The following is a 23677-nucleotide window of genomic DNA, read 5'->3' as shown; positions in this document are numbered from 1 at the left end:
TATGTTAGATCATTTCCTAGCGTGCAGGTCACTGCATCTGTGGAAGAATTTCTTGAAGTTGCTAACTCACTTGGAAGGGAATAAATACAAAAGTAAGAAACAAGAGTGGAAATGTCCTATGTCCTTCCACCAAGATACAGTCAAGAAATCTCTTATGTCTTTGCATTCTGCCTGAAGATTTCTACAGAAAGTTCAGAGACAAACTTGCTGAAAGCATCCCTCAGGGAGTGGGACTGAAGTGCATTGTTAATATTTTTACTTCCAGTTTGCAGACTGGACCCGTTTCTTCTTCTTTTTGTCTTTTTTTTTTTTTTTACATTAATTAACCTTTTTTTTTTTTTGTGATGTGTTGAGAAGATAAGTGAGGAAAAAAGGCAGTAAGATCTCCCTATCTTTCTTTTTCTTTCTCTGTTTCTCTGTTTCTCTGTTTCTCTGTTTCTCTGTTTCTCTGTTTCTCTGTTTCTCTGTTTTTCTCTCTGTTTCTCTGTTTCTTTCTTTCTCTTTCTCAGTAAATCAAACTGAAGAATTGCAAAAGATGCTTACTATTAGGCAGGCCTTGATTTGTGATGCACTGAGCCATCTATCTTGTGCTATGGTTACAAGAACAATCTGCTACCAGTAAGCCAACATATGATCCTGTGGGGCATCAAGTCTTTTGCAGTCACTGCCTGCATACACGTTGCTACTCTGAGATACCCTGGGGTAGATGCAAGCAAGTTTACCCTTCAGTGAAGTTATTCTTCCTTTATTATCCTGTTGCAGAATCTATCACAGTCCAACAATTCCACAATTGATTTGCTGGCAGCCAAGCCCTAGGGCTTGGAATGTAAATAAGACTCCAAATGAAAGTGATGTGCACTGCAGCAGCTGACACTGAGTGCAGGTACTTCATCAATTGACCTGATTTCTGGAAAATCCACTTGCAACCTTGAAACTAGCTTGCAATTACAATCTTTGCAATAATATATTAGTCTCCATGGTAATGAGAAGTGCCTTCCTAACTTATTTAGAAAAAAAAAAAAGTGAGGAGATGACAATATCTCTGAGAAAATGAAATTTTCAGTATCATTTCACAGTTGGACAGCTTCCTGCAGACTTGTCAACAGATTAGCAGCATTCTGCCCATTTTATACATGGAAAACTGAGTAATTAATAGCCCTCAGGCCTTTCTTGCAAGAAGGATATTTAATGAGCTCTGTAGCAGTATCAGAACAGAAGAGCACACAAATAGTTTGCCTGTGTCCATGCAAAATAACACCACCAATGGAAGGATGGCCCTGCCTTACTCCTTACAAGAGCTGTTAAATGTTATTAAATAAATGCTGCTCTACCTGTTTAAATGTTGCAAAATTGTGGGGCATGAATGATCTCTTTGGGGCAGGAATTCTGTCCTTCCTGGTTTTGTATAGTATCTATCACAATGCGAGTCTGACCCATATGGCCTAGCTTACCAGGGGGAAAAAATTAATTAGGGCTAGTAGACAACAGAAGAATAAGAAAATGTGACATGCTCTGTACAAAGCCAGGTGCTCAACAGATAAAATACTATGCAGACCAACTTATTAATAAGGGGCTAGTTTAAAAAAAACATGAATAGGGTTCTAAAGCTGGTTATGACATCTTTCTGAACAATTTCCTCACAGGAAACATTCAAAATAATGGACAAAAATCTTCAAGGCCAGGAATGACTGAACTGAAGTCAGGGTGGGGATACAGAAAAGAACCAACGTTTTTCTCCCTAGTTAGAGAGCCAGAGAGAGCCACAGAATTCAGACTACGGCAGCCTGTCCAGGGATGTCCTATCAACTCTGGTTTCCAGGGGACAAAAAGCCTTCCAGAAGATGCACAGTTAGCTAAAAACTCAGTCTTGATTCTCCTGAGATGGAGCTCTCTTGGATGGGCAGGAGAAAGAGAAGGCAGTTTGTGTCCTATGAAAATGTTGAGGCTTTACCTTTCATCTGTCAGCTCAGCAAAAGTTTTTCCAGACGCTCACAATTCCTCATAGGAAGGGAAATGTCAAATTACAACCAGTTCTGTTGGGTTCTGCTTCTTGTTCTTGCCATTGAATTGCTGTGCAATCATAGGTAAGTGACTTTATCTCATTAGTCCTCAGGTTTTCCACCTCTGAAGTGAGATGCTTTCCTTTGCCAAGCACTCTAGATTAAAAAAAAAGATAAACTACTCCTTCTTAAATTTCTTACACAGCCATAATTACCCCTGAGCAAGAAAAGAAAGAAAAGTACTATTTACAAATCACAGCTGGAAATTACCTAAGAGCAGCCACTCCAACAACACCCCACAGTAACTCATACGTCTTAAATTTCTCAGTGCTTTCTTAGGTAGACACTAAAATGGAAGCATCACTGTACGATCTCATGCTTACAGCCAAACCTGTCTATGAAACAAAATTATTTTAGTAAGGGTAACAGTTTAATTTCACAAATACCAGTAACAAGAATAGTTTACAATTATTTCTGCATTTTATGGCAGTGTTACTGTCTGATGTCCTGGTCTGCAGTTTGGTTTTGTCTAATGTCTGCCTGTTGGATCGTGCTGCTCACCAGCTTTGCCTCAAATGCTGATGCAGTTCCAAGATCTTTCAAAACAGATTTTGATTTGTGAGTTATAAACTGAGTTCATATGAATCATGCACTGTTATCTTCTCTCTTTTTTTCATGATGTTATAGTGTTTCATTGTATGTATTTCCCCAGAGTTCTCTTATTACTTTTAGGCTTAGCTTCAAAGACCCTTTTTTTCCCTCTGACTTTTTAAGTATAGGTCTTGGTCATGGAGTTCTTTACATGTAGATGAACTTTCAGGATTCCATGGAACCCATTGTTAGATAAGTAGGTCTGTGAAAATGGAATGAAAGACAAGGTTAGACACGCAGCTGAAGAGCTAAAAATAGCTGGAGAGGGAACCTTTACACAGAAAAAGGTACAGGCCCCAATCCATTGTTTCTTGTACCTCACAACATCATTGTATATTACTCACTACAAAATGACATCATCTGACTGACTTACCATATTCAGCACTTACATTTCACTTAGGCAAATGACAAAGTGAGTGCAGAACAAAGGACCAATACATAATACAAGGAAAGGAAATAATTGTTCTGGTTCTCTGACCACAGTTGCAAATGCTTTTCAAGAGAAGCTACTTTAGCTGTTGTTGTTTTTTCCAGTAGATTATAATTTCCCTAATCTTCTAATGTATTGCCCAATACAATTTTTTATAGCGTGCAATAAAGTTCCAATCAATTTAACCCTAAGACAGACACAGCAGTCTTTAAAAGTGCCTATTGATATTTATACGCATATGCATGTCATAGATAAAAGACTATTAACTGGAGGACAAAAGTAATGAATTACAAATTGATTCTGACAGCAGAGATGCTTGTACAGCCTTTTGATTAGGACAATACAATTTTTAAATGTAAAACTTGGAAATATTCTTAAATTGTATAATGTTAGCACATGCAATCATTCTGATTACATCTCCAGCCTTTTCCTCATAAATAATTGCAATAATTTTAGCAAGGAAATTTGAGTACCTTTGAAAATTATTTAAGGGTTCCACTTTTCATGTAAAATTTCTTTTTTATCTTCTGCTTCTTTGTGTCAAACACAGATAGTTATTTTCATTTCAGTATCTGGTAAAGAAAGGGCAGAAGGAAAAAACTTATCAGAGTTCAGTGAAAACTTTGTATTTTCTCTAAAATAACAAAAACTAGGCAGATGCACAGAATGAAGTACTTCAGGCTTCATGCTGAACTTTTAATGAGTTGGCATAACTATGTTGGTACTCTCCCTGAAAGGCTTAGTTTGATTATTGATAGACAGTGCTTTATTTTTCCTATGAAAGCTAAGGTATATCTTGCATTATGTTTAAAGCACCGTAGTGAAGAGCGGGGATGAGGATTCTTATGGTTCAGAGAACAACAGAATAGCAGATTCTTTGTTATTCACAAGTGTCTGGCCTGATACAATGTTTTCACTTTATATTGACAAGAACACGTTTCATAACCGCCTGTATAGCAGAGCATAGTTCTCACCTTCAGAATTAACCACTACTTTAAAAAGATACTTCTTGGCTACCTATTTGAGGGAAGTACATACTTTAACGTAATTTAAGACTGAGCCATAATCCTTGAAATCTACTCTAAATCTTGCATGGATTCTTCAACGGATCTGCTCATTCTCAATGAGTGAGTAAGGATATGTCTACAGCAGCATGTCTACAGTAGAATGGCTGAAAGATCTAACGCTTGACTGGAAGCCTTGATTTTAAAGAAAAATAAAGTTTTGGGGTCTGCCTGTCAATGCTTTTCTAATAACCTATGTCCCCCTTAATCCAGAGTTGTCAAAGTACAGGGGCCTCAAGGATGTTCAGTTCCTGCATGTTTCATAAAAATCATAATGGCTGCTGAAATCACAGCAACCCTGCAGACACTCCCATGGAGAGATCCAGCTGTCACTAATTCTGTGTGGTGGCTGGCTGGCGGAGAAGTCTGGGCAGGCTGCTCACCAGGGAACACACTTATAGCTCTGGTCTGTCATAGAATAAAGTGAATCTGGAACAGGTGGCAAGCCGAAAAGCTAAGTGAGGAATATAAAGGGATCTTAATGAAGATTAGTTATGTGGGTGATGAGGGGAACTGCAGTTATTCAAGCAAGAAGGTGCAGGAATATGAAACACAGAAAAAATGGAAAACAAGGCTTCATTCTTTCCAGTCCTCTTGCAACAATCTTGTTTAACTTCTGTTTCATTTTTATTTTGTGTTTATGACTTATGGTCAATCCAGGCTAAAATTGCAACAGGCGTATGAGTTTGCCTGTGTCTAGATACATATATGTGTACATATACACGCACACACTTGCCTAGAGAAAGAGACCATCAAAGTCCAATTAACAATAGGAGTGCAAATATGTGTACTATATATGCAAATATTTGTATATATAATGTGTATGCAAACCCCAACCATGCAACAGGTAGTGACCAGCTGATTACCTACAGTTATGAGCAGTTGTGCTCCATGGCCACACCCACATTTATGATGGCAAAATCCAGGCCATGGGGAAGATGCAGCTGTTTCAAAAACAACTATGGTGAAGACTGTCAGTCTTTTTAAGCTTCTGAAGCATTTTGGTTGAATCCCTCATTACCACAGTACCCAACATTTTATTCTCTTGTCTGCAAAGTCACTGCAATACTCACAAGTGCTGATCCCTTGAAATACGTCTTTTGCATACTCCTTTCTTACAAAAGAAAGATTGGCCTTTGTGCAGATCTGCAATGTCAGGCTGCTAAAAATAAGGATGCAATAGCCACTTAGGTAGATCAATTTAGCATGCTGAGAAAACTCAGAGCAAGGAGATACTCACTTCATACACATACCCTCCCAGAAATTGCAGATTTAAAAAAAAAAAATAGTGTATTTAGGAACTGTTTTAAATTGAATGGCTATAATAACCCTCTGAAGAAGCAGACTGGAGATAAATTATGCAACTGTAGCTGATTTGAATCAGATTTTGAGGGAACTAGGGAACTCTCCAGAACAGGTATTTGCTCTGCAGTTCTTCACATTAATTAAAACAGAACAGAAGGTCATCGTAAAAGCTGCTATATTACAAAAAGCAAGATAGTAAAACTTTAAGAAATAGGGTTATTTAAAAATGGAAAATAATGGTAAGGAGGAGCTTTTGTATACGTTGCCTAGTTCACAAGGAAATGTTAATCAGTATTGTTGTATTGACATAAGTGGTGATGAGGTGATTTATACCACCTGTGCATCTGGCTCTGTGGAGATATATATATATAAATTTGACCAGAACTGATGATATCAGCAGACTTACACTGAACAAATAAAATTCCAGTTATAAAGCATAGATCAAGGATGTGCAGCTATATAAGAGATGTGAGCAAAGGAACTGCTAAGACGAGGATCTGACGTGAATGGGCCATTAGTAGGAATAAATACCTCAGCAAATGTGGTAAAGTCAAACCCTCTACAGAACAAAACGCAGCACAGAAATGTGAAAGTGATTTAACTAGTGTAGGTCTGGCAGTTGTCATAGTCTGATGAGGCAAATCTCACCTTGATTCACAGAATCTTATGTATATTTACATATGCTTAAATTAAAATAAATTCTTACATATGTGGAAATTTAAGCATGAACAGAAATTTCATTTACTTCATTGCAATTTATAGAAGATTAAGTACATGACAGACTGCCTTTCCTAAGGATTTTCCTCTTCTAAACTGGGCCTCCTTCTTCTCAGTTGGAGCCCTTCCATTAGTAAACACAAATTATTTAAAATGTCTATAAATTATCATGATCTCAGGAAGACTGTTGGATTTGGAAAGACTGGAAGGATAGCTGACAAGAATTTGACTTGATAATAGTTATTGGAGGGGTGTAAGTTGAAACAGTCAGGAAATGGAGCAGTCATTGAGTACTTACTCATCATCAACTAATGTGGCAAACCAGCCATTTTTAGAAAGCGATATAAATCTCAGTGCTTTGGATTTTAGGAGTAGAAACCTAGAAAGCATGATGTTATAGATTATCTCACATTTTATTTTGCATTTATAAGGCAAAATGACCAAAAGGCCATAAAGACATCTCTCACCCCAACCATTTTATGATTGTAAACAATAACATACAAAGCTTACTGATTATACCCAGCTACATCACTAAGCTGGGGACAAGGCCAGAATGGGCGAGATCACTTTATTGGTTTGCAGGTCACGGTCTTTGTGTATTTATTTTAATTCCTTTAACAAAGGGGTCAGTGACCAGTGTTTGTGACCGATGAACAAAGCTTTGCATGCTCAGTGACAGCAGATAGCTGGCTTTCCACTGCTTCCCCATCCCAGAAGCATCTCAGACGCTTTGTGGTAGCTGTTAAAACAAGGGTGAGTTACAGACTACCACCTTAAAAGCAGGAGTTTCATATATACTTGAATAATATACTAGCCTGGAAATTGTGCTGTTTCAGCTGCCACCCCACAAGCAGCTTAGCTGGCCACGCTGTGGCGGCAGATGTTTCAAAGCAAGTGTCAAGTAGACAACAGTGGGTGTCCCCCACCAAAGCCTTCCCAAAGCAGCATTTCTACTTGAGAGTTAAAAGCCCCAAGGCAGCTATAAACCCACCTTGTTAACATGACACTTGATAATGCAAACATCTCAAACATCCCACTCCAAATGATATGTGTCCGCCTGGCTCACGGCCAGGATTTCTCATCCCATTTCAGTATATTAAGATGTTATTGTTTCTAGGGAAGCTTCTGCTGAACATTTGGTGGTGTAGTTCGGCATTTAATCACACTTTCTTACCATGACAAGAAATGCACAAATAAAGTGATAATAATAAATATATTCATATGTAAAAACATTAAAAATAAAAATAAATAAATAAAACCCCCAAGCCTTCTCATTGCTGCCTTGTCACGCCTGTCCTGCGGGGAGCATCCCGCGACAAGCCCGGCAGGACCGGGTCTCAGCCGGACCGGCAGGGCCCCGCCGGGAGCAGGGTCCGGCGGCGGCGGGCTCGAGGCGGCAGGCGGCGCCCCCCGCCCGGCGACGCCCCGCGCCCCCGGCTCTGTAGCCCGTTTTCGGGGGCGGGGGGGTTCGCTTCGCGTGAGACCGTCGCGGCGGGGACCTCGCCCCGGAGGAACGGGCGAGGGGCGCAGGGCACGGCCAGGCGCGCTGCCCACACCCGCCAGGCTGCGCGGGGCCAGGCTCACCGGCTGGTAACGGTCACGCTAACGGCCGCGGGGGCGCGCCCCGGCCGCCGCCCCACCACCACCCGGCCCCCGCCAGGTGCGCGGGACAACGACACGCACACGGGGGCAGCGGCGGCCGGCGGGCGGGCGGGCGCGCTCTGGGAACCCGGCGCAGGTGGCGAGCGGCGCGCGCAGCCCGCCCCCCGGGGGAGCCCGCCCGACCGCCGCCGCCGCCTTTGTGCCGGGCGCGCGGAGTTTCGGGCGGAGGGGAAACGGCCCGCACCGGCCGCGCCGCCAGCGCAAGTGACCGCCTCGCTCCGCTCCCTCGGCCCGGCCTGCCGCGCGTCAGCGCCGCCACCGCCCAATGGGCGCACGGAGCCGCTCCGGAGGGGCGGGGCGAAGGGGGGGCGGGGCGGCGAGGCAGCCAATGGGCTCTGAGGATGTTTCCCGGAGGCGAAGCCGCCGCGGCCCCTCCCCCGCCGGCCGCTCCGGCTGGTGCCGCGCCGGGCGGGAGAGTTTCGCACCCGGGTGGGAGATGCCGCGCGGGCTCCTTCTCCTCGCAGGTAAGGCCGGGGGTGCGGGGGGCCCGTCCTCGCCCCGCTTGCTGGCGGCAACGCTGGCGGAGTCGGCCAGGACGGCGCAGGGGGGGCGGGGGCGGCGGCGGGGCTGAGGGCCGGGGCGGGACAGCTCCGCGGCGGGGCCGCCGCTAGGACAAAAGGGGAGCGGCGAGTGGGGCAGGGCTGCCGCGGAGCTCCCGGCGCGGCTCGCCCGCCCGCCCTCCAGCCTTGCCCTGCCTGCCCGCCCGCCGCCTTCCCGGGCGGGCTCCTTCCCCGGGACTGCTCGCCGGGCGCCCGGGACGCCCTCAAGTTTGCGGGGCTCGGCGCACGGCCGCGGTGACCCTCGGTGCGAGCCTCCTCGCCGCGTCGGCTCTCTCCGGCGGGACAAGCGGCGCCGGAGCCGGGCCCCCGCCCCGCCGCGGTGGGTCGGTGCCGGGGAGCTGTCCGCCCGGCCGGCGGCTGGGGCTCGCCTTTTCCCGGGGAGGGCGGCGGGGCTGGCCGCCGTGGCGGAGGCGCCCGCCCTGTCTCCCCGCCCGCCCTCCTGCCGCCGCTGGGCAGCCGCGTGTGAGCCGGCCGGCAGCGGGGGAGCCCTTGGGCGGGGGGTTGCGGTCACCCGCTGGGGCTCAGACCGCCTCGGTGAAAGAGTCGTCCCGGTAAGGGAGCCCCCGGGCCGGCCGCCGCTTCGGCACCGCAGGGAGCGCGCTGGCAGCAGATGTGCAGCAGATAAATAGAGCAAGCGTAATGGGAGAAACTTTCAGGGCAAAATGAATTTTGAGTAGATTAAATGTTTTATTTCGGTAGTGGGCATTGGTGCTGTATCTGCGCTGCTACGAGCAATGCAATACGTTTCGCTCTGGTTAATAGCCTTGCTTTTAGTCTTTGTTTTCGACAAACTAAGAGCACAAGGGTGAATTACTCGGAGAAAAGGTTTTGCTCTTAAAGTGGCTGCTCTGCTTTGCTCTGCTGAGGAGCTCCGTTCTCTCTCGGTTTGCGTGGGTCCGTATTAGTGACTTTACCCGAATTTGGGGGCGCTGCTCTATAGTCCCCAAAGCGAGAAGGGGCACTGGTGTGGCAGGGGTACGGCCTGCCCGTGTGCATGTGTGTGCAGAGGCTGGGACTGCCCCGAGACTGGGGTTTAGCATTGCAGGCAAAAGCTACAAAGCAGTTGCCTTAGCAGCTCTAATGGTTGAGTCTGTTCGAGAAGCCAAATGACTGGAGATTTTTCTTAGATGGTATGAAGATGTTAAATGCAATGTTCTCAGGGGTGCAACAGTTGACTTTAAAAAAGCCAGTAAGTAAGAAGAACGTGTGAAGCAGGGCTACTGTATGTGCCTATAACATTCCTGGGGTTTACAGGTAAAAACTTTGTATTCAGCCCTGCTTTTTACGGTGACCTTTCCCCCCCCCCCAGCCACTTATAATAAGCACTTGATAATAAGACCAGTCACAATACTGTCGGAGCGCCGGAGAAGCAGGGGCAGGATAGCTGTCCAGGCGGAGGGCTGGCTTTGGAGCATCAGAAGAGACCCTTCCCAGCAGAGGTGGCTCACGGGTAAACCTCCAGCCTTCCTGCCTCCACACTGATGTATCGCTCAGTGCTGTTGAGTTGCGTGGTCTTTTTCATCTACCTCAACTACCTCATAAGCCCTTGAATGCAGCGGTGGAATTTAGCCTATACTGTACACACTGTGCAGTGTGATCTAGTGAATGCTACTTTGTTTTTAATAGCATGCGTCTCATTGTCGTCTCATTGTTTGAATTGCTGAGATTTAGGGCCTAGTCCATTAACTGCTATCTGTATGCATCTACCTGTGATATTTGTAAGAATTCCCTGTATGGGCTACGTGTAAGACTGGGTCCTTTAATTTGGTTAATAGAAGAGAGTTGAGCTCTTTTTGCAATTGATGATGTTTGGTTTTCACACTCGGAAGGAAATTATGGTGCTTATCATTCTCTTAAGAACTTCATAAAGTCCCCATTATGCCCTGTTTTTTATACTCTGAAAGAACAGTAAGAAACAGAAAAACAGTGATTCGCTCAAGGTTTTAGAATTTACTTGTGCCAAAGCTTTAAGTCAGAATCTAAGAATTTCTTGGCTTTATCGCTGTGTTCCAACTGTGAGAAACTGTGCCTTTCTGCCACATTTGAAATACAAAATTATGTTTAGATATCTTCCAGTAATTACAAAATGCACCGAGAGAAAAAACGTTAGGTTGCATGAAACTTCATTCTCCGCTCCCAACCCAACTCTCTGTTTTAAAATTCTTTTTTAGTGAAATGCAACTATAACTGTCCATTTGTATGTATTTCTTTCAGATTTGCAACCAACATAATGCTGAAGGTCTCAACTTGGAACAAGCATTTCACAGAATGGCACAAACAGAATCTAATCTGGACCATGACGTATCATGGTTCCTTCTTCCATCATACTGGGCTAAAATGGTTGTGGCATTAATTTCCTTCCTCTGTTTTGCTAACAGCTATGATGGAGATTTTGTCTTTGATGATTCTGAAGCCATCATCAACAATAAGGTTTGTCTCTCTTCTTTTCCCCCGTACCCTTTGACATAAATGGTCATAGGAAAAGAAGTAATGATAACAGTTGCTCTAAGTAGGCCCAAAATATTCATCCTAGTAAAGAGCTTCCTTTTCTAATATGCCTTTTTTTGAACTTCATTTTTCAGTTTTGTTTTGTTGGGTTTTTTAAAAGTAAGCTTTATTTAAGGTTGACAAACAAGCTGTGTGGCAGTGCTCTATTAAATAGCTAGAAGCATAAGTATGATTAACAAAATCTTATTCCTAAAGCTATTTCAATAACATCAGTTCTAATACACAAACTAAAGAGTGAACAAATTAAACAGCCTTTTTTGTTTTTCCCCACAGAATGTGTCCACTTTCATTCTTTTGCAAGTGAGATGCTTTGCTTAACAAGTGTTGATGTCCGGTCAAGGGGAAGGGAGCTCTTTTTGCCATACCAAATGGACTTTGTCTAAGAAAGCATTATCTAGGGTTGCTGCACATGTGGATATGATATTTAGTAATGCTTATTCACAGGGTACCTGTACATCAAGACTGGCTATAGATCTAATTTTATGCTCATTTCGAAGTCAGTGAGAGTATGCAGTAGACTTTTCTAATACCCATTGATGTTAATAGGAGATTTTTTCATTATCTTCTCCGGGTGACAGATGAATAAGCCCAATGAATAAACTTTGGTTGCAAGATACCTAATGCATCACTAAGTGATTGTAGGGCGCAGGCGGTCTCCAGTTGTGGTTTATAGAATAGAATTGTTAGAGGAGCAAGGAAAGCTTCTTTTTCCAATGCTCCTTCACCACTTAAAGTTCCTGTGACAACTGTTTTTTTTAAATAGAGGCAGTGTGTTTGTGTGCTCTATTATAAATCTGGGCACATGTGCAATGAAAAATCCTTGAAATGTTTAGATATTAACATGTGACTTAAACCTCTAGCTGAGATTCCTTTGACTTTGAAGAGTTGAGTGTCTTCAATTGCTGAGACACTTGATCGAATCACATGTAGCAGTTAGTGAGGTGGGTGGGTCTTGGTGTTACAGCTCTTACACTGTTCTGGAAGGTACTTCTAAATGTTCGGAAAGAGAAGCACGGGGTAAAAAGAATCACTATCATCTGTTGATTCTGTTTCCTGAAGCCATGGGGTTACAAGGAGGGTAATCTGGAGATTCACACCACTAGGACGCAATTCACACGTTTTTTTGCTTTGCACAAGACTCTAGAGGCAAGTTATTGCATTGTGCCTTTTAGAATCCTACAGAATTATTGTTTCCTTAGACAAATTTGTATTATGCTTGTGTCAGTTATCATACCTTAAGTTATAAATATATGGGGGGGAAATACATCTGCCAAACTGGAAATAAATCTCAACGCTTCTAAGAGGATACTGTAGGCAAATGAAGAACCTGCAGTGCCTTTTGTTTTAGTTTTAAGAAGCATTATATTTCAGATTACACAGCTTCTGGCAATGTTTCGTTCTGCAAAGTTTTATTTGCGGCACAGTTATAATATTTTCATTTCCTGAAAGAGTGAACAAAGACTGATGTTTAAACAAGGCATGTTGTTTTGTTCACGTGCAGTTTCCACACTTGTAATCTTTCTCCATTTCTTCCAGTCTTTACTTTCAAAATGTTTCAATTTATCTATGCAACACAACAACCTGCACCAGGATTATAGCTGTTGGCAATGCTGAGAAGTTCAACCAACTGCTTAAACTGATTAATTCATACCTAGTCTGTATGTTTGAAAAACTGATGCTTGTTCTATTTTTCACATCAAAATCCTCTTATTATTCCCTGTAAATTAATTTAGATTTTTGTGACAGTATCATTTTTACATGTGTTATGAATATTTGGAAATGCAAAATCCACAAGAAAAATGCAGAGACAGTGAGTTTACCAGTTTAATGGGGAGGGAGAGCATCTAGCAAAGGCACAGTTTGTTAAACAAAGTACAGCATATTTTATTCCTATTCCATAGGAGAGACAGCAGGTAAAGTAATTTTGTAGATTTACTGAGCATTACTATACCAGTTTTTTCTTGAGTACCACACAGTAACATTTTTGTTAATTTACTAGCTTCCACTACCACCCCAATCTTTATTTTATTTCAGTGAAAGTTATATTGTTAGTTGACCCCATGCCTACCGTATCATGGACCATTCTGCTGTTAGATTTTACTGGCTTCTAAGACTGTTTTCCAGATGCTTTCCTATCATTTTAACTGGTGCACAACAGTGACTTTTTATTTACTAGCTTGGCAAGACAAACAGTTGGATTAGAAGGAGCTTCAGACACAGTGTGTCCGTTCCATAAGCTTTTATATAGAAAAACTGACCTTTCTTCAAGTATTGAAGTCTGCTGTCTGTAAGCTGCTGCTAATCAAATATTTAGACATTCTTTGATATCTACTTTTAGTTCTTAAAGAGAAAATCATACATAACTTTTAAACAGCTGTGTCTATTAGAGAAAACCATTCCTATTTTAGGGTAAGTCCACTGAGTGGGAAAATTAATATAAGAAACTTTTTCTCACAGAACTTGGATACAGGAGCAAAATACGTGACTGGAGATTTTTAGGTCATGTGGAAGTGTAATCTAATCACTAAGTAATTCCATGTATTCAGCTTTTCCTGCATTCTTCCTGTGGAAGACAAAAGAAGACTGATTCTAGCGGAAAGGGAATCTAGCCTTGCACATCTCAAATATATTTCCCATCTCAAGTTATTGAAGACCATCTGTAACATAGAAGACATACTTTTAAGATTTTAATACTAAAAAAACTCTCTTTCATAGTCCCTTTCTTTGGCAAATGTACATAAGGAGCAGTGCTGTTGGTTGGAAAAACAGTCTGAGGGCCACAACGCCCACTAACAGCTGTCCCCTGCAGAGTACAAAGACTTCAGTAGATGTTGGTGTACAGCCCAGTCCCAACTTGCCCCTGGAAAAGCAGGCTATATTGATTTAGTGGGCAGCTGGTTGAGTGCGTTCCTGCTCTGAGAGTCAAATTATGACTTCTAGGGTTTGTGCATACCAGTGAGGAATGGAACAGGAATTTAGGTGCCTCAGGCCAAAATTGCAGTCCTGGCAGAGGAAAGAAATACCGCTTAGCAGTAGAAACATCTGTGAGCAAGTAAAGAAATTTTGCACCTTGATAATTCTTAAGCCCAAATAGGATCCCCTGTGAGTCTTGGTTTTTAAGATTTTCCCTGAGAAAGCCTTAATTGACAGCTGCAGTAGAGGACTTTTCAAAGACTACAGTGTTAGCTCTGTTGTCTTTTCTTCGTATTGATTAGTAACCTATTAGAGAATGATTCACTTCATCTGACAGTATGCTAGGGGTTGTAGCCTACTTCCCCTTTTGTTGGTGTTTGGGGTTTTTTTAACTGGTTGTTTAATACAGGAAAAATTTGATCAAGTGATAGAAATAAATCTCCTCCTGGATTTTCGGATGGATGAAAGTCAGAATGTGTGAAGAGAGAAGCAAGAAAAATTGAGTTACTTTAAATTCAGTTTAGCAGCAGTCAGTCAGTATGACCCAGACATTTGGCTGTACCTTGGGACTAGCGGTGGTATGTGTTTTCTCTTGTCTTGTTGGCAGGCCAAAAATGCTAGCTAAGGATGAGATGGAAGGCACTGGAGACCACAGGAGGTGGTAGAAGCAAGTGAGATGGTAGCAGCATTTGAGAGGAACTGGAGTTAGTGAACCAAGGGTATTGTAATGTGGGAATCTTGTAGGTAGATGGAGATGTAGGAGCAATAAGACTTAGGACAACAAGCTTTGTAAGCCCTTTCATGGGTTTAGCAACTTGGTTTGTCTGCTTACTTGTGTTTGTATTGGCTTGTTAATCTGCTTTGGTTTGCTGGTCTCTTGAACAATTTCAGGGGAGAGGGTGGGGGTAGAGTAACTTGTGGTTGTTTGCAAGTGTAATACCAGCACTTGCATGAAAGCTGTGCATTTGCTAGTACAATTTTGTTCTGAGGTTTTGTCTTAAGTGTATTTAACCTGCACATTTGTTATAGCATAAATTGGTATTTAATTGCCGCAGGGAAACAGGGAGAGGAGGCGCAGGTAGAAGATGAATATGTCAGTATGGGCTTCCCAGCTTGTCCTCACAGAAGACTAAAGTAGATGCTGCCAAGATCCTTTTTTCTTCTCCAAAGTGAATGTTTTCCATTCGATAGTCTAGGCTATTTGGATTTTTTCATTATCAGCATGGCTTTAAGATACAAGGAAAGAATAGACTCTTCCTTTGCAGTGTTTTGGTGGGTTTTTTTCAAATCCCCTACTCCACCCCAAATTAAAATAATTCATTCCTTTTCTGTTTTCTGCTGTTAATCTTTTAGAGCAGTATATGGAGATTTTGGTTCTTGGTTTCATGTATGAAGAATTTTTTTTAAAAATGTATTTGAATAGCATCCTGTGCAAAGTAAGGTTTCAAAATGAGCTGTCTGTTGTTTTCTATCTTCAGTCTCCTTGCTTTCATTAGTAATTGTGCTACTGACACTGGTAGAAAAATAGCTATTTATGGCACTTTGTAGTTGCCCTCCTTTGCGAGATAACCTAGACCTAAAATCAAAGGCTTTTAACAAAAGTATGAGGTGAAGGATTTTATTATGTGTTTCATACCTCAGCTATTGACCAGATTATCAACTGATATGAATACACATAGCTCTACTAAATTTCATGTAGTTATGCCTAGTTACAGAATCCAAGCATCTTGGCCTTTATGATGATAGGCAGCTAAGATGTGACCTTCATTGCAAACTTGTGTATCTTGTCAAATGTTGGTAATGAGCCAACAAAAACACCTGCTATGTCCATGTTAGCATGAGCCTGTATTAGTTGAACTTGTTTGTGTTTTAACTGCTTTGAACAAAACAGAAATGTTAAGAATCTGGTAATTTATGATGTTTCCTTTCAGGACCTCAGGGCAGAAACCCCACTTGGTGACCTGTGGCATCATGACTTTTGGGGTAGCAAACTCAGCAGCAATACCAGTCATAAGTCATATCGACCACTAACTGTCCTAACTTTCAGGTGAGACTTGTCTTTTTGTTTGAGGTCTGATGTTTTTTTAACATATATTGGCTCAATTGATTATAGGGAGGAGGCAACAGAAAAGGGGAGAGACAAAGCATCTGTAGGTAGTTGGATACCTTTCATTAATATCGTTTTCCTGTTCACTACCTTAATCTCAAATTGAGTTTTAATTTTCAAACTGTTTCTTTCCCAAAGTATACATTATTTTGATAATCTGTATATCAGTTCATCTTATGCTTTTATATATACCTTGGTACTAGGAGCAGTATGGTTCAGTATGTAGGTCACATCACCAAAGGACTAGGAGGTGTATGTTCCTTTCACTTAGCCATGCTGCTACTTATACTGGTACTGTAGTTTCTGTTCTCTGCTTTCCTGGTGACCTGTCAAATAATATTTTTTTTATAAATAGCATCAAGCTACTGTGGCCTTTTGCTGCTAGGTCACTGAATAGTCTTCCCACCTCTTTCCCCTGATATTCTAACTTCCAAGTAAGTGTTTGTGTCTGAGAATCCTAATGAGAGAGATGTCTGCCTGTATATATAAACTTGCTGGTTTCCTCATATAACTAAAAGTTTATGAGAATTCTGTAGTTGCTTAGCTTGTGTTTTTTGCACAAAGATTTGAGCAAGCAGTACGCCATGTAGAAATCTGGCACATTGATGCAGACAATCTTTGACTCAGTCTTAAGCTTATTTTCCTCATGCAACTCAGTGTTGTAGATGGGGGGCCCTGGCAGTGGTTCTACAGTTGTGTCCGGTCTAAGCTGGGGACTAAGTGATTGTGGAAGTACTCCCCTCTTAGTCCTCGTATTCAAGCAAAGCCACTGACTCTTGAGTGCAGTGTCAGTGTTTTAAGTACTTGGCACCGTGGGTTTCAGTCTGTTGGGTGTTCTTCACATTTTCATCAGGGAAAATATGCAACTTAACAGAAGGTATAAGAGTCTTAAACCTATTAAAACTTTCAGTGCATTACACAGCACATGCTTTTCTTTCTTTTCAAGGTCTCTGTTTTATATTCCATCTCTAGTAAGTTAACATCCTGGTTAGTGTAAAGAGCAAACCGGGATACAGTCTTACTATATGTGAAAATATAGATGAGCATGTGGAGATGGTCCATAAAATACTATTTTCACAAGTAAGAAACCGGTTTTCTTAATTTCCCTAATCTCCAACTTTTATGTCTACCATATTTATGAGAGGCTGGAGTTTTGTGATAGATTTCACTTAAGCCAAATGCAGACTGACCAAATGAACTATATAAAACCCCCTATCTAAATAAAGTTTCTGTCTGTCTCACCTACTGATAAAAGTATACATATAATAACAAGATGTTTCTCCCTTTTCTTATCCCTCTCCATTTTACTGTGGAGTTCCTGTCATGAATAGGGTTTAGACTGAGTTCTGACTCATACGTCCTCCTGGTTCTACAACTTGCATGCAGCCTCTCTCTAACCAGTCTCACAAATTAGTTACTAAGATGTGCTAACTGACTACTTGCTGGGTTGATACTGATTGTACTCAGATGGTTTCCACATCATCAGTCCAAATGCTAGGATGTGTTTGTCAGTGGAAATCATGCTCTCAGTGCATATTAATTTCCTTACTGTGTGGATTTAAATAAAACAATTTCATCAGGTTGTTTTTGGACATAGTTTCTCTTAAGCCCAAGGGTATCCCCCCAGCAGGCTGGGTTGTTTATTCACAAGACACTCCTGCATTGCAAACACTGAATTTATGTTGCTGCTGAAAAGCCAGTTTAAGTAACCATAGGTATGATTAACATAATAGTGTCAACATATGTCTTTGGAGAGGATAGATATTATGCCAAATATGGTACCCCATCTGAATTCCTTTGAGTAAAGATCAGGACATTGTTTCTAGCTGACTGTGGTGGCTAAGTGGTAATTACCACGTGTGCTGGGGTTGCTGGTATTTTTCAGCCCCTTTTTTGTCTGTGTGTTTCTAGTATGATCTTGCTGTGGGGTTATTTAGGTTTTCTGTTTGCGTGGCTCTAACACTAGGAATTACATCAATGGTTAATGTTTTTATTTCTATATAGAATTAATTACCTTTTTGCTGGAGGCTTCTACCCAGTTGGTTTCCATGTCATCAATATAATACTGCATTGTACTATCTCAGTGTTGATGGTTGATGTGTTTTCAATATTATTGGGTGGACTGCAATTCAGTAATAAAGGAAGAAGGCTAAACCTGGCTCCAAAGACATCTCTTCTAGCTGCTTTGCTGTTTGCTGTACATCCAGTGCACACCGAATGTGTAAGTACTAAATAATTAGCTCCAACAATTTATATCTTAGAGGTTCTTGACCATCTTGACTAATTAATTCTGACATAGTGTTATACTCTACACATTGCTTTTATATATTATTAACGCTTCTCTTGGCACATGAGAACAATCAAATATTATGGTTAGTACATCCAAAAGCTTGTAATTCCACAGGGCTGGACCTTATTAGGGAAGATAAATTAAATCATTTAAGTACAATAACTAAAGAAGGATAGCCCTAAACTACAGAGTTTTCCTAATTACTGGATTAAGAATTCATTACTAGAAACATTAGCTCATGTGCAGCCAAGGAGAATGGAAGATAAACTGAATACAAATGCATAACCACTGTTCATTTCCACTTGCTTTGATTAAAAAAAAAAAAGAGAGAAAGAGAGATAGAAAATTGGAGTTAAGGGCGTTATGTGAACTCTGTATGACTGTATTAGAATACTGCATGAAGTTTTGAATTCATGCTGCAAGGAGGATGCTGGGAAAAATGGAGGGAGCTCAGAAGAGCCATGAAAATGATTAAAGGACTGGAAATCATCCTGTGTCATGAGAGATCAAACTCCGTGGGTTTATATTTTTAATATGAAGGAGAAGATTAAAGGATTTTTTTATCACAGTCTGTAATTATGTACATGGGGAACACAAATTTGATAATAGTAGCCCCTTTAAGAGTGCAGACAAAAGCATAACACTGGCTGGAAGTTGAAGCTGTAAAGATGCAGAACAGAAACATGGCACATGCACAGCAACCAATTACAATACTTGACCAAAGATCAAAGTCTTTGTGTGGAAATTCTAGTGAAGAAGAGATGGTTTTCTCAAAAACCTCTTTTGTACTCATAGCTAAGAAAATCTTATGGCCTTATACCAGTGGGCTTGCTGGATATGGTCCCTGATTGCTTGATCTTGTAATAATGGATAAATTAAATAATCAGAATGCAGGATTTTTTTTTGTTTGGTTGGTTGGGGGTTTTTTTTTTCAGTTTGGAAGGACCAAGCTCCTGAAAAAGTACTAACTTGAACTTCAAACTTTGTGCTATTAGTCAACATTGAATCTTCAGTGCACCTCTTTCTATATGTGGCACTGATTTTTTCATTTATTCACAATATGCTATGGTTTTGGCTTTTTTCTTTTGCTTTGCACATCATTGATGGGGAAGAAGTTATGAAAATACTTGCCTCTCAGCTGGCTGGGGACCCTGTATGTATTGGAAACCTAGAAATGGTGCAAAGTTATGCATTGGTGATTTGGCACCTTTTTGGCAGTGTGGCTAAAACATCCTGCCGATCATTCTCTGGTATTTGCTCACCTGCAGAATAATTTCTTTGTGAGAATGTGTTGTGCTGATGTCAGGAGGGCCCCTTGTATTTTTTCTCCCAAAACCAATTCTAGACACCAGAGTGAAGTAAAACAAGTCTTCAGTGCTTTTGATGTTCTGCCATTTAAAGAGAAATCTACCTTGAGCCTTATCTTTGCAATAGACCTACTACTGATTCCTTTATCAATATCCATAATTTTATTCTTCATTGCATTTGACTCTAAAAATATATTTAAATCAGCAGGTAAATGTTAACAAGACCGTGGTCCCCTAAAATAAATTACAAGTGATGGGGTTTGCTTGCATATGCAAGGTTTGAAGACTTTGCTTTGGCGAAACATTGGAAGAAGAGAAAAAAAGTATCATGCCTATTTACCATGTCTCTTCTAAGATCTAGGAGGGAACAAAGGCCTCTAATCATTTACGCAGTGAATCAGAAATATTGCTGCATTGAAGCAGTCAGGATACTGCTATGGTTCTAGCATAAGTGTGTGTCATGCAGCATCTCCTCAAAAAGCATTCTTCATGATTTTAAATCTGTGAGTTTTAAGTATCATGATATCCTGGTTTTGAAATGAGATGACATGTTTTGACATAAAATTGTGAAGAGTCTGTCTGTTGCTGCTTTGGATTTTGGTATATACAGCGCAAAACAAACTGTCGTGTACAACAGCCCTTGAAAAGTTTAATGCTTTCAGTACCAATGTAAAAAAAAAAAAAAAGATCTGTCATTATAATTTTTTTTCCCTACAAGTAAACACTTTTGTGGTATAGTTCGTTCTGTCTAAAAAATGCTTATTCTTCGTAACATTTGAGTGATGAAATACTAAATGAAACATGGACATTAGAATATACGTTATACTAATTTAAAACATTTTTTTACTTCGTTACCAGAGACTATAGGCCTGATTTTGCATTTAAGATGGCATTGTATTGTTGGAGTCATCTGAGGCCGTATGTGTGTTGTTAGCCCCTTAATCTCTTTGTTGTAACAAGTTGGCATTTATTTTCAAAATTGTCATTTCACCTTTATTTTTATCTCATTAGCTGAGAGCAGTTCCTGAAACAGAATGATGCTTCATTATTTTCACCTTTCAAAGCACTCCAGAGCTATTGAGTTAATTCTCATAATTCCTCAATATGATAGAAGAAGAAGCAGGGAAGTTAATGCATGGCTTTGGATAAATCAAGAAGTCTTTTCTGAACTGAATTTAGGAGTCCAACAGTTTCTGCTTTTATGGTGCTCAAGTGAAGCTGAGGGCAAAGTGGGAGAGACATTTCCAGTGGATTCAGTCCTACTGTCATGCTTGTCTTTTTCTCTATGACATTATGTAGAAATAGTTGTTCTGTCATGTCAGACTGACAGAAAAAAAATGCCCTTTTCCTAAGAGAGCATTAGCAGGTGCCTTTAAACAAAATGAAGATACAATTTATCTTTTTACTTTCCTCTTTCCATTCTACTCACAAAATGGGACTACTGGCATACTCTACAAGAACCAAAGTTTCTGCTTTTGTTCCTGAAACATCACCTCAAAAAGTGGATTAACCCCCACCCCCACCCACACCACCCCCGGTAGCTGTTCTGTCCTTCTTTGGAAAGGCCTCTCTGTACACCTTCTCCTGGAAACATGGAACCCAATATTCCGGGAAGTAGAGCTGAACTGAAAAGTAAGGGGTCTTTCCATGATCCTTGCTCTCTGGGACCTCACTAGAACATATGCCCAGCATTAGGGCCTGTACAGTCCTCTGCCAACACCCTGTGTCATGATTCCCACAAAAAAATCATGGTGTGCCCTGATGCTTATGTAATTGGGGAATTAAGATCCAAAAATACATCATGCCGTGTCTCAGCAAGTTATTGTAAATACAGTTTAAGGGCTTGAACCAAAGCTTGTTGGTGGCTGTGAGAATGCTCTTGATTTAAATAGGTTGGCTTAGATTGGAATACAGAAGTCCCAGAACGTGTTTATCATTTTCTTTTGCGTTAGTGCAGCTTCTGTTACAAGATGAGTTTGGAGGTAGTTTGAATGCAGTCCATTAGTATAGCACAAAAAACTGCCAGAGGAGGGATTTTATTTTTTTCTTCCTGATTCTGCAGGCTGGAAGCTATTTTCCCTGAGCATTCAGACTGCAATTTAAAGGCTAGCTTGTCTTCTGAAAGTGAACAGTTTTGATTTTGCATTTCAGCAGATCTACTGGTTTTGTTGGTGTTCAGGATGTTTGCTAAAAGTTCTACTGAAAGGCAACCTGATCCAAAAACCAGATGGAATTGGGCCTAGTCTACATTTTATTCAGTGAGGTCCTTCTTCATTACTTACTCAGTTTTTAATAAATTAAAGCCATATAATTTACCTAGCTAATACTAAGCAGTACCCAACCAAAATTAGGATGTGGCTTAGAAAACTCAGTATACCTAATGCAGTAAACCAGGTGTAAAAAAAAGAAGAAAAAAAAAACCTGATACAGTGATATTCTTTTCTACATTTCACTTTGTATATGTGTGTGTACCTTTATCTCAGGTTTCCTATTAATAAAATCTAGTAATCTGAAACTTTTCTTTTTTTTTAAGGTTGCTGGGATTGTTGGCAGAGCAGACCTACTGTGTGCCCTGTTCTTTTTGTTGTCATTCCTTGGCTACTGTAAAGCATTTAGAGAAAGTAAGCATTCTGTTTGCACCTTTGATTTTATATTGTATTTTCTGCATTCATATATTTCAGTGAAGTACAGCAAAACTATAAATGTCAGCTTGATGTGGTTTGAATTTGTTAATGCTTATACCCTCGTAAAATATTTAAAATAAACCAACTCAACCACACCAGACCTGCTTTTATTTATTGTTAGAAGAGCTGGAAGGGTTGCTGTCCCTAATTCCCGTTAAACACTAAGAATTTATTTTAAGTAAAGTCTGTTTTGTAATAGGCTTAATTGTTAAATGTTTTATTGTTTAGAAGCATAAGGAGATATTTTAGTAAGTGTTTCAGAAAGGAATCAAACCTCTATGTTCCTAAATATTTTAGTACACTTTATGCCATTATGTTGGGGTGGCTTAAATGGGAAAAAACTTTAGGAACATTACTTGTATTTTTAACGAATATTTAAGAATTATTCATATAAGTAAGCCCTCTAAGTTCCTGCAATATGCAAGTGCTGGCATATACGTGCTAAATATAGTGTTACTCCTAGAGGTTTTTTTAAGACAGCTGTATTTAACAGGAACAATTCTCTTCTAGATATTTTTTCAAGTGAACTTTCAGATCTGTTGTATTATTTGATCAGAATGCAGGTTGGCAGTTCAAATACAGCTGTGGAGAAATTATCTAGGGGCTCTGTTCAGTAAACACTCAAGAATACATGAATTCATGACTATGAAGAATTATACAGGACATGCAATCTGGTACCTGAATGTGCCCCATCACAGGAAATACAGGAATCGTTTGGTGAGCCCATGAGGAGCTGTATTTTGAAAAGCTTGTATAATGTCAGTTCAATAGACATGGCCTGTAGTGTTTAAGCAGAATTGGCAGTGTATTACAGAGGTACCTGAGCTGGCTTTAGGTGCTCCAGTTTAACAACATAGTCCCATGACTATCATAGAATTTAGTGTAGTCTGATGGGGGTAAATTAGTCCACAGTGAGCTCTAAGATGGTGTGAATAGCTCCTGCTAATTGAGTTTAGATTGTTTACAACTATTTTCTACAGCTGTGTATTTCTACAGCTGATACCATAAGTTTATACCATAAGTGAACTTCACCACTTCAAATGGTATTTATTGTGATTCCTGTTCACTTCTGATATTTTTTTTTCTCCCCTTTGAGTAGGTTTCTTTTGTTTCAACTGGATTAATAATTTCTTGATGAAAATTTGCCTTGGGGTTTTGCTTGCTCTTTTATTCTTTTCTCACCTATTTTACTGGGTACAGTTGTGCTTTGATGTTTCTTCTGTTGGTGCTAGAGCAAATCAGACAATTCAAAATATTGGCTATGTACTTTCCAGTTTGTTGGTACAGGTAAACCTATATGGCAGGGGTAATAATCTTTGCTTGAAGAACTCAAGAGCCAAATTCTTGATAGGATGACCTTTGGATGACCATTGGAGACTTTTATGGAGGACTGTGTCGTTATTTTGTTATGGAGGACGTATCAGGGATGATTAACAAAAGTGACATCTGCCGTGGTTAGGGATATTCTGATTGCTCGTG

At 40.7% G+C, this 23677-nt stretch overlaps 1 protein-coding gene across 5 annotated transcripts in view; it reads left to right on the top strand.

The window, feature by feature from the left end:
• The first annotated feature begins 8191 nt into the window (after positions 1–8191).
• TMTC4 (transmembrane O-mannosyltransferase targeting cadherins 4) overlaps positions 8192–23677 on the top strand; it is a 59108-nt gene continuing 43622 nt past the window's right edge. For 3 of the 5 annotated variants that reach the window (XM_055702704.1, XM_055702703.1, XM_055702702.1), the window contains exons 1-5: positions 8920–8940; positions 10604–10819; positions 15742–15857; positions 17922–18138; positions 22048–22135. In XM_055702704.1, coding sequence (XP_055558679.1) covers positions 10658–10819; positions 15742–15857; positions 17922–18138; positions 22048–22135 — 583 coding nt within the window. In that variant the 5' untranslated portion in view covers positions 8920–8940; positions 10604–10657. Of the gene's footprint in view, positions 8294–8919; positions 8941–10603; positions 10820–15741; positions 15858–17921; positions 18139–22047; positions 22136–23677 lie in introns of those variants that run through there. The other 2 variants (XR_008730996.1, XM_055702701.1) reach the window with 1 other exon arrangement.

Source organism: Falco cherrug, chromosome 2 (assembly GCF_023634085.1).
Source record: "Falco cherrug isolate bFalChe1 chromosome 2, bFalChe1.pri, whole genome shotgun sequence".
In the NCBI taxonomy this organism is placed as follows: domain Eukaryota; kingdom Metazoa; phylum Chordata; class Aves; order Falconiformes; family Falconidae; genus Falco; species Falco cherrug.
The sequence above is the reverse complement of the archived record's forward strand: the minus strand, read 5'-3'. Positions and strand labels throughout refer to the sequence as shown.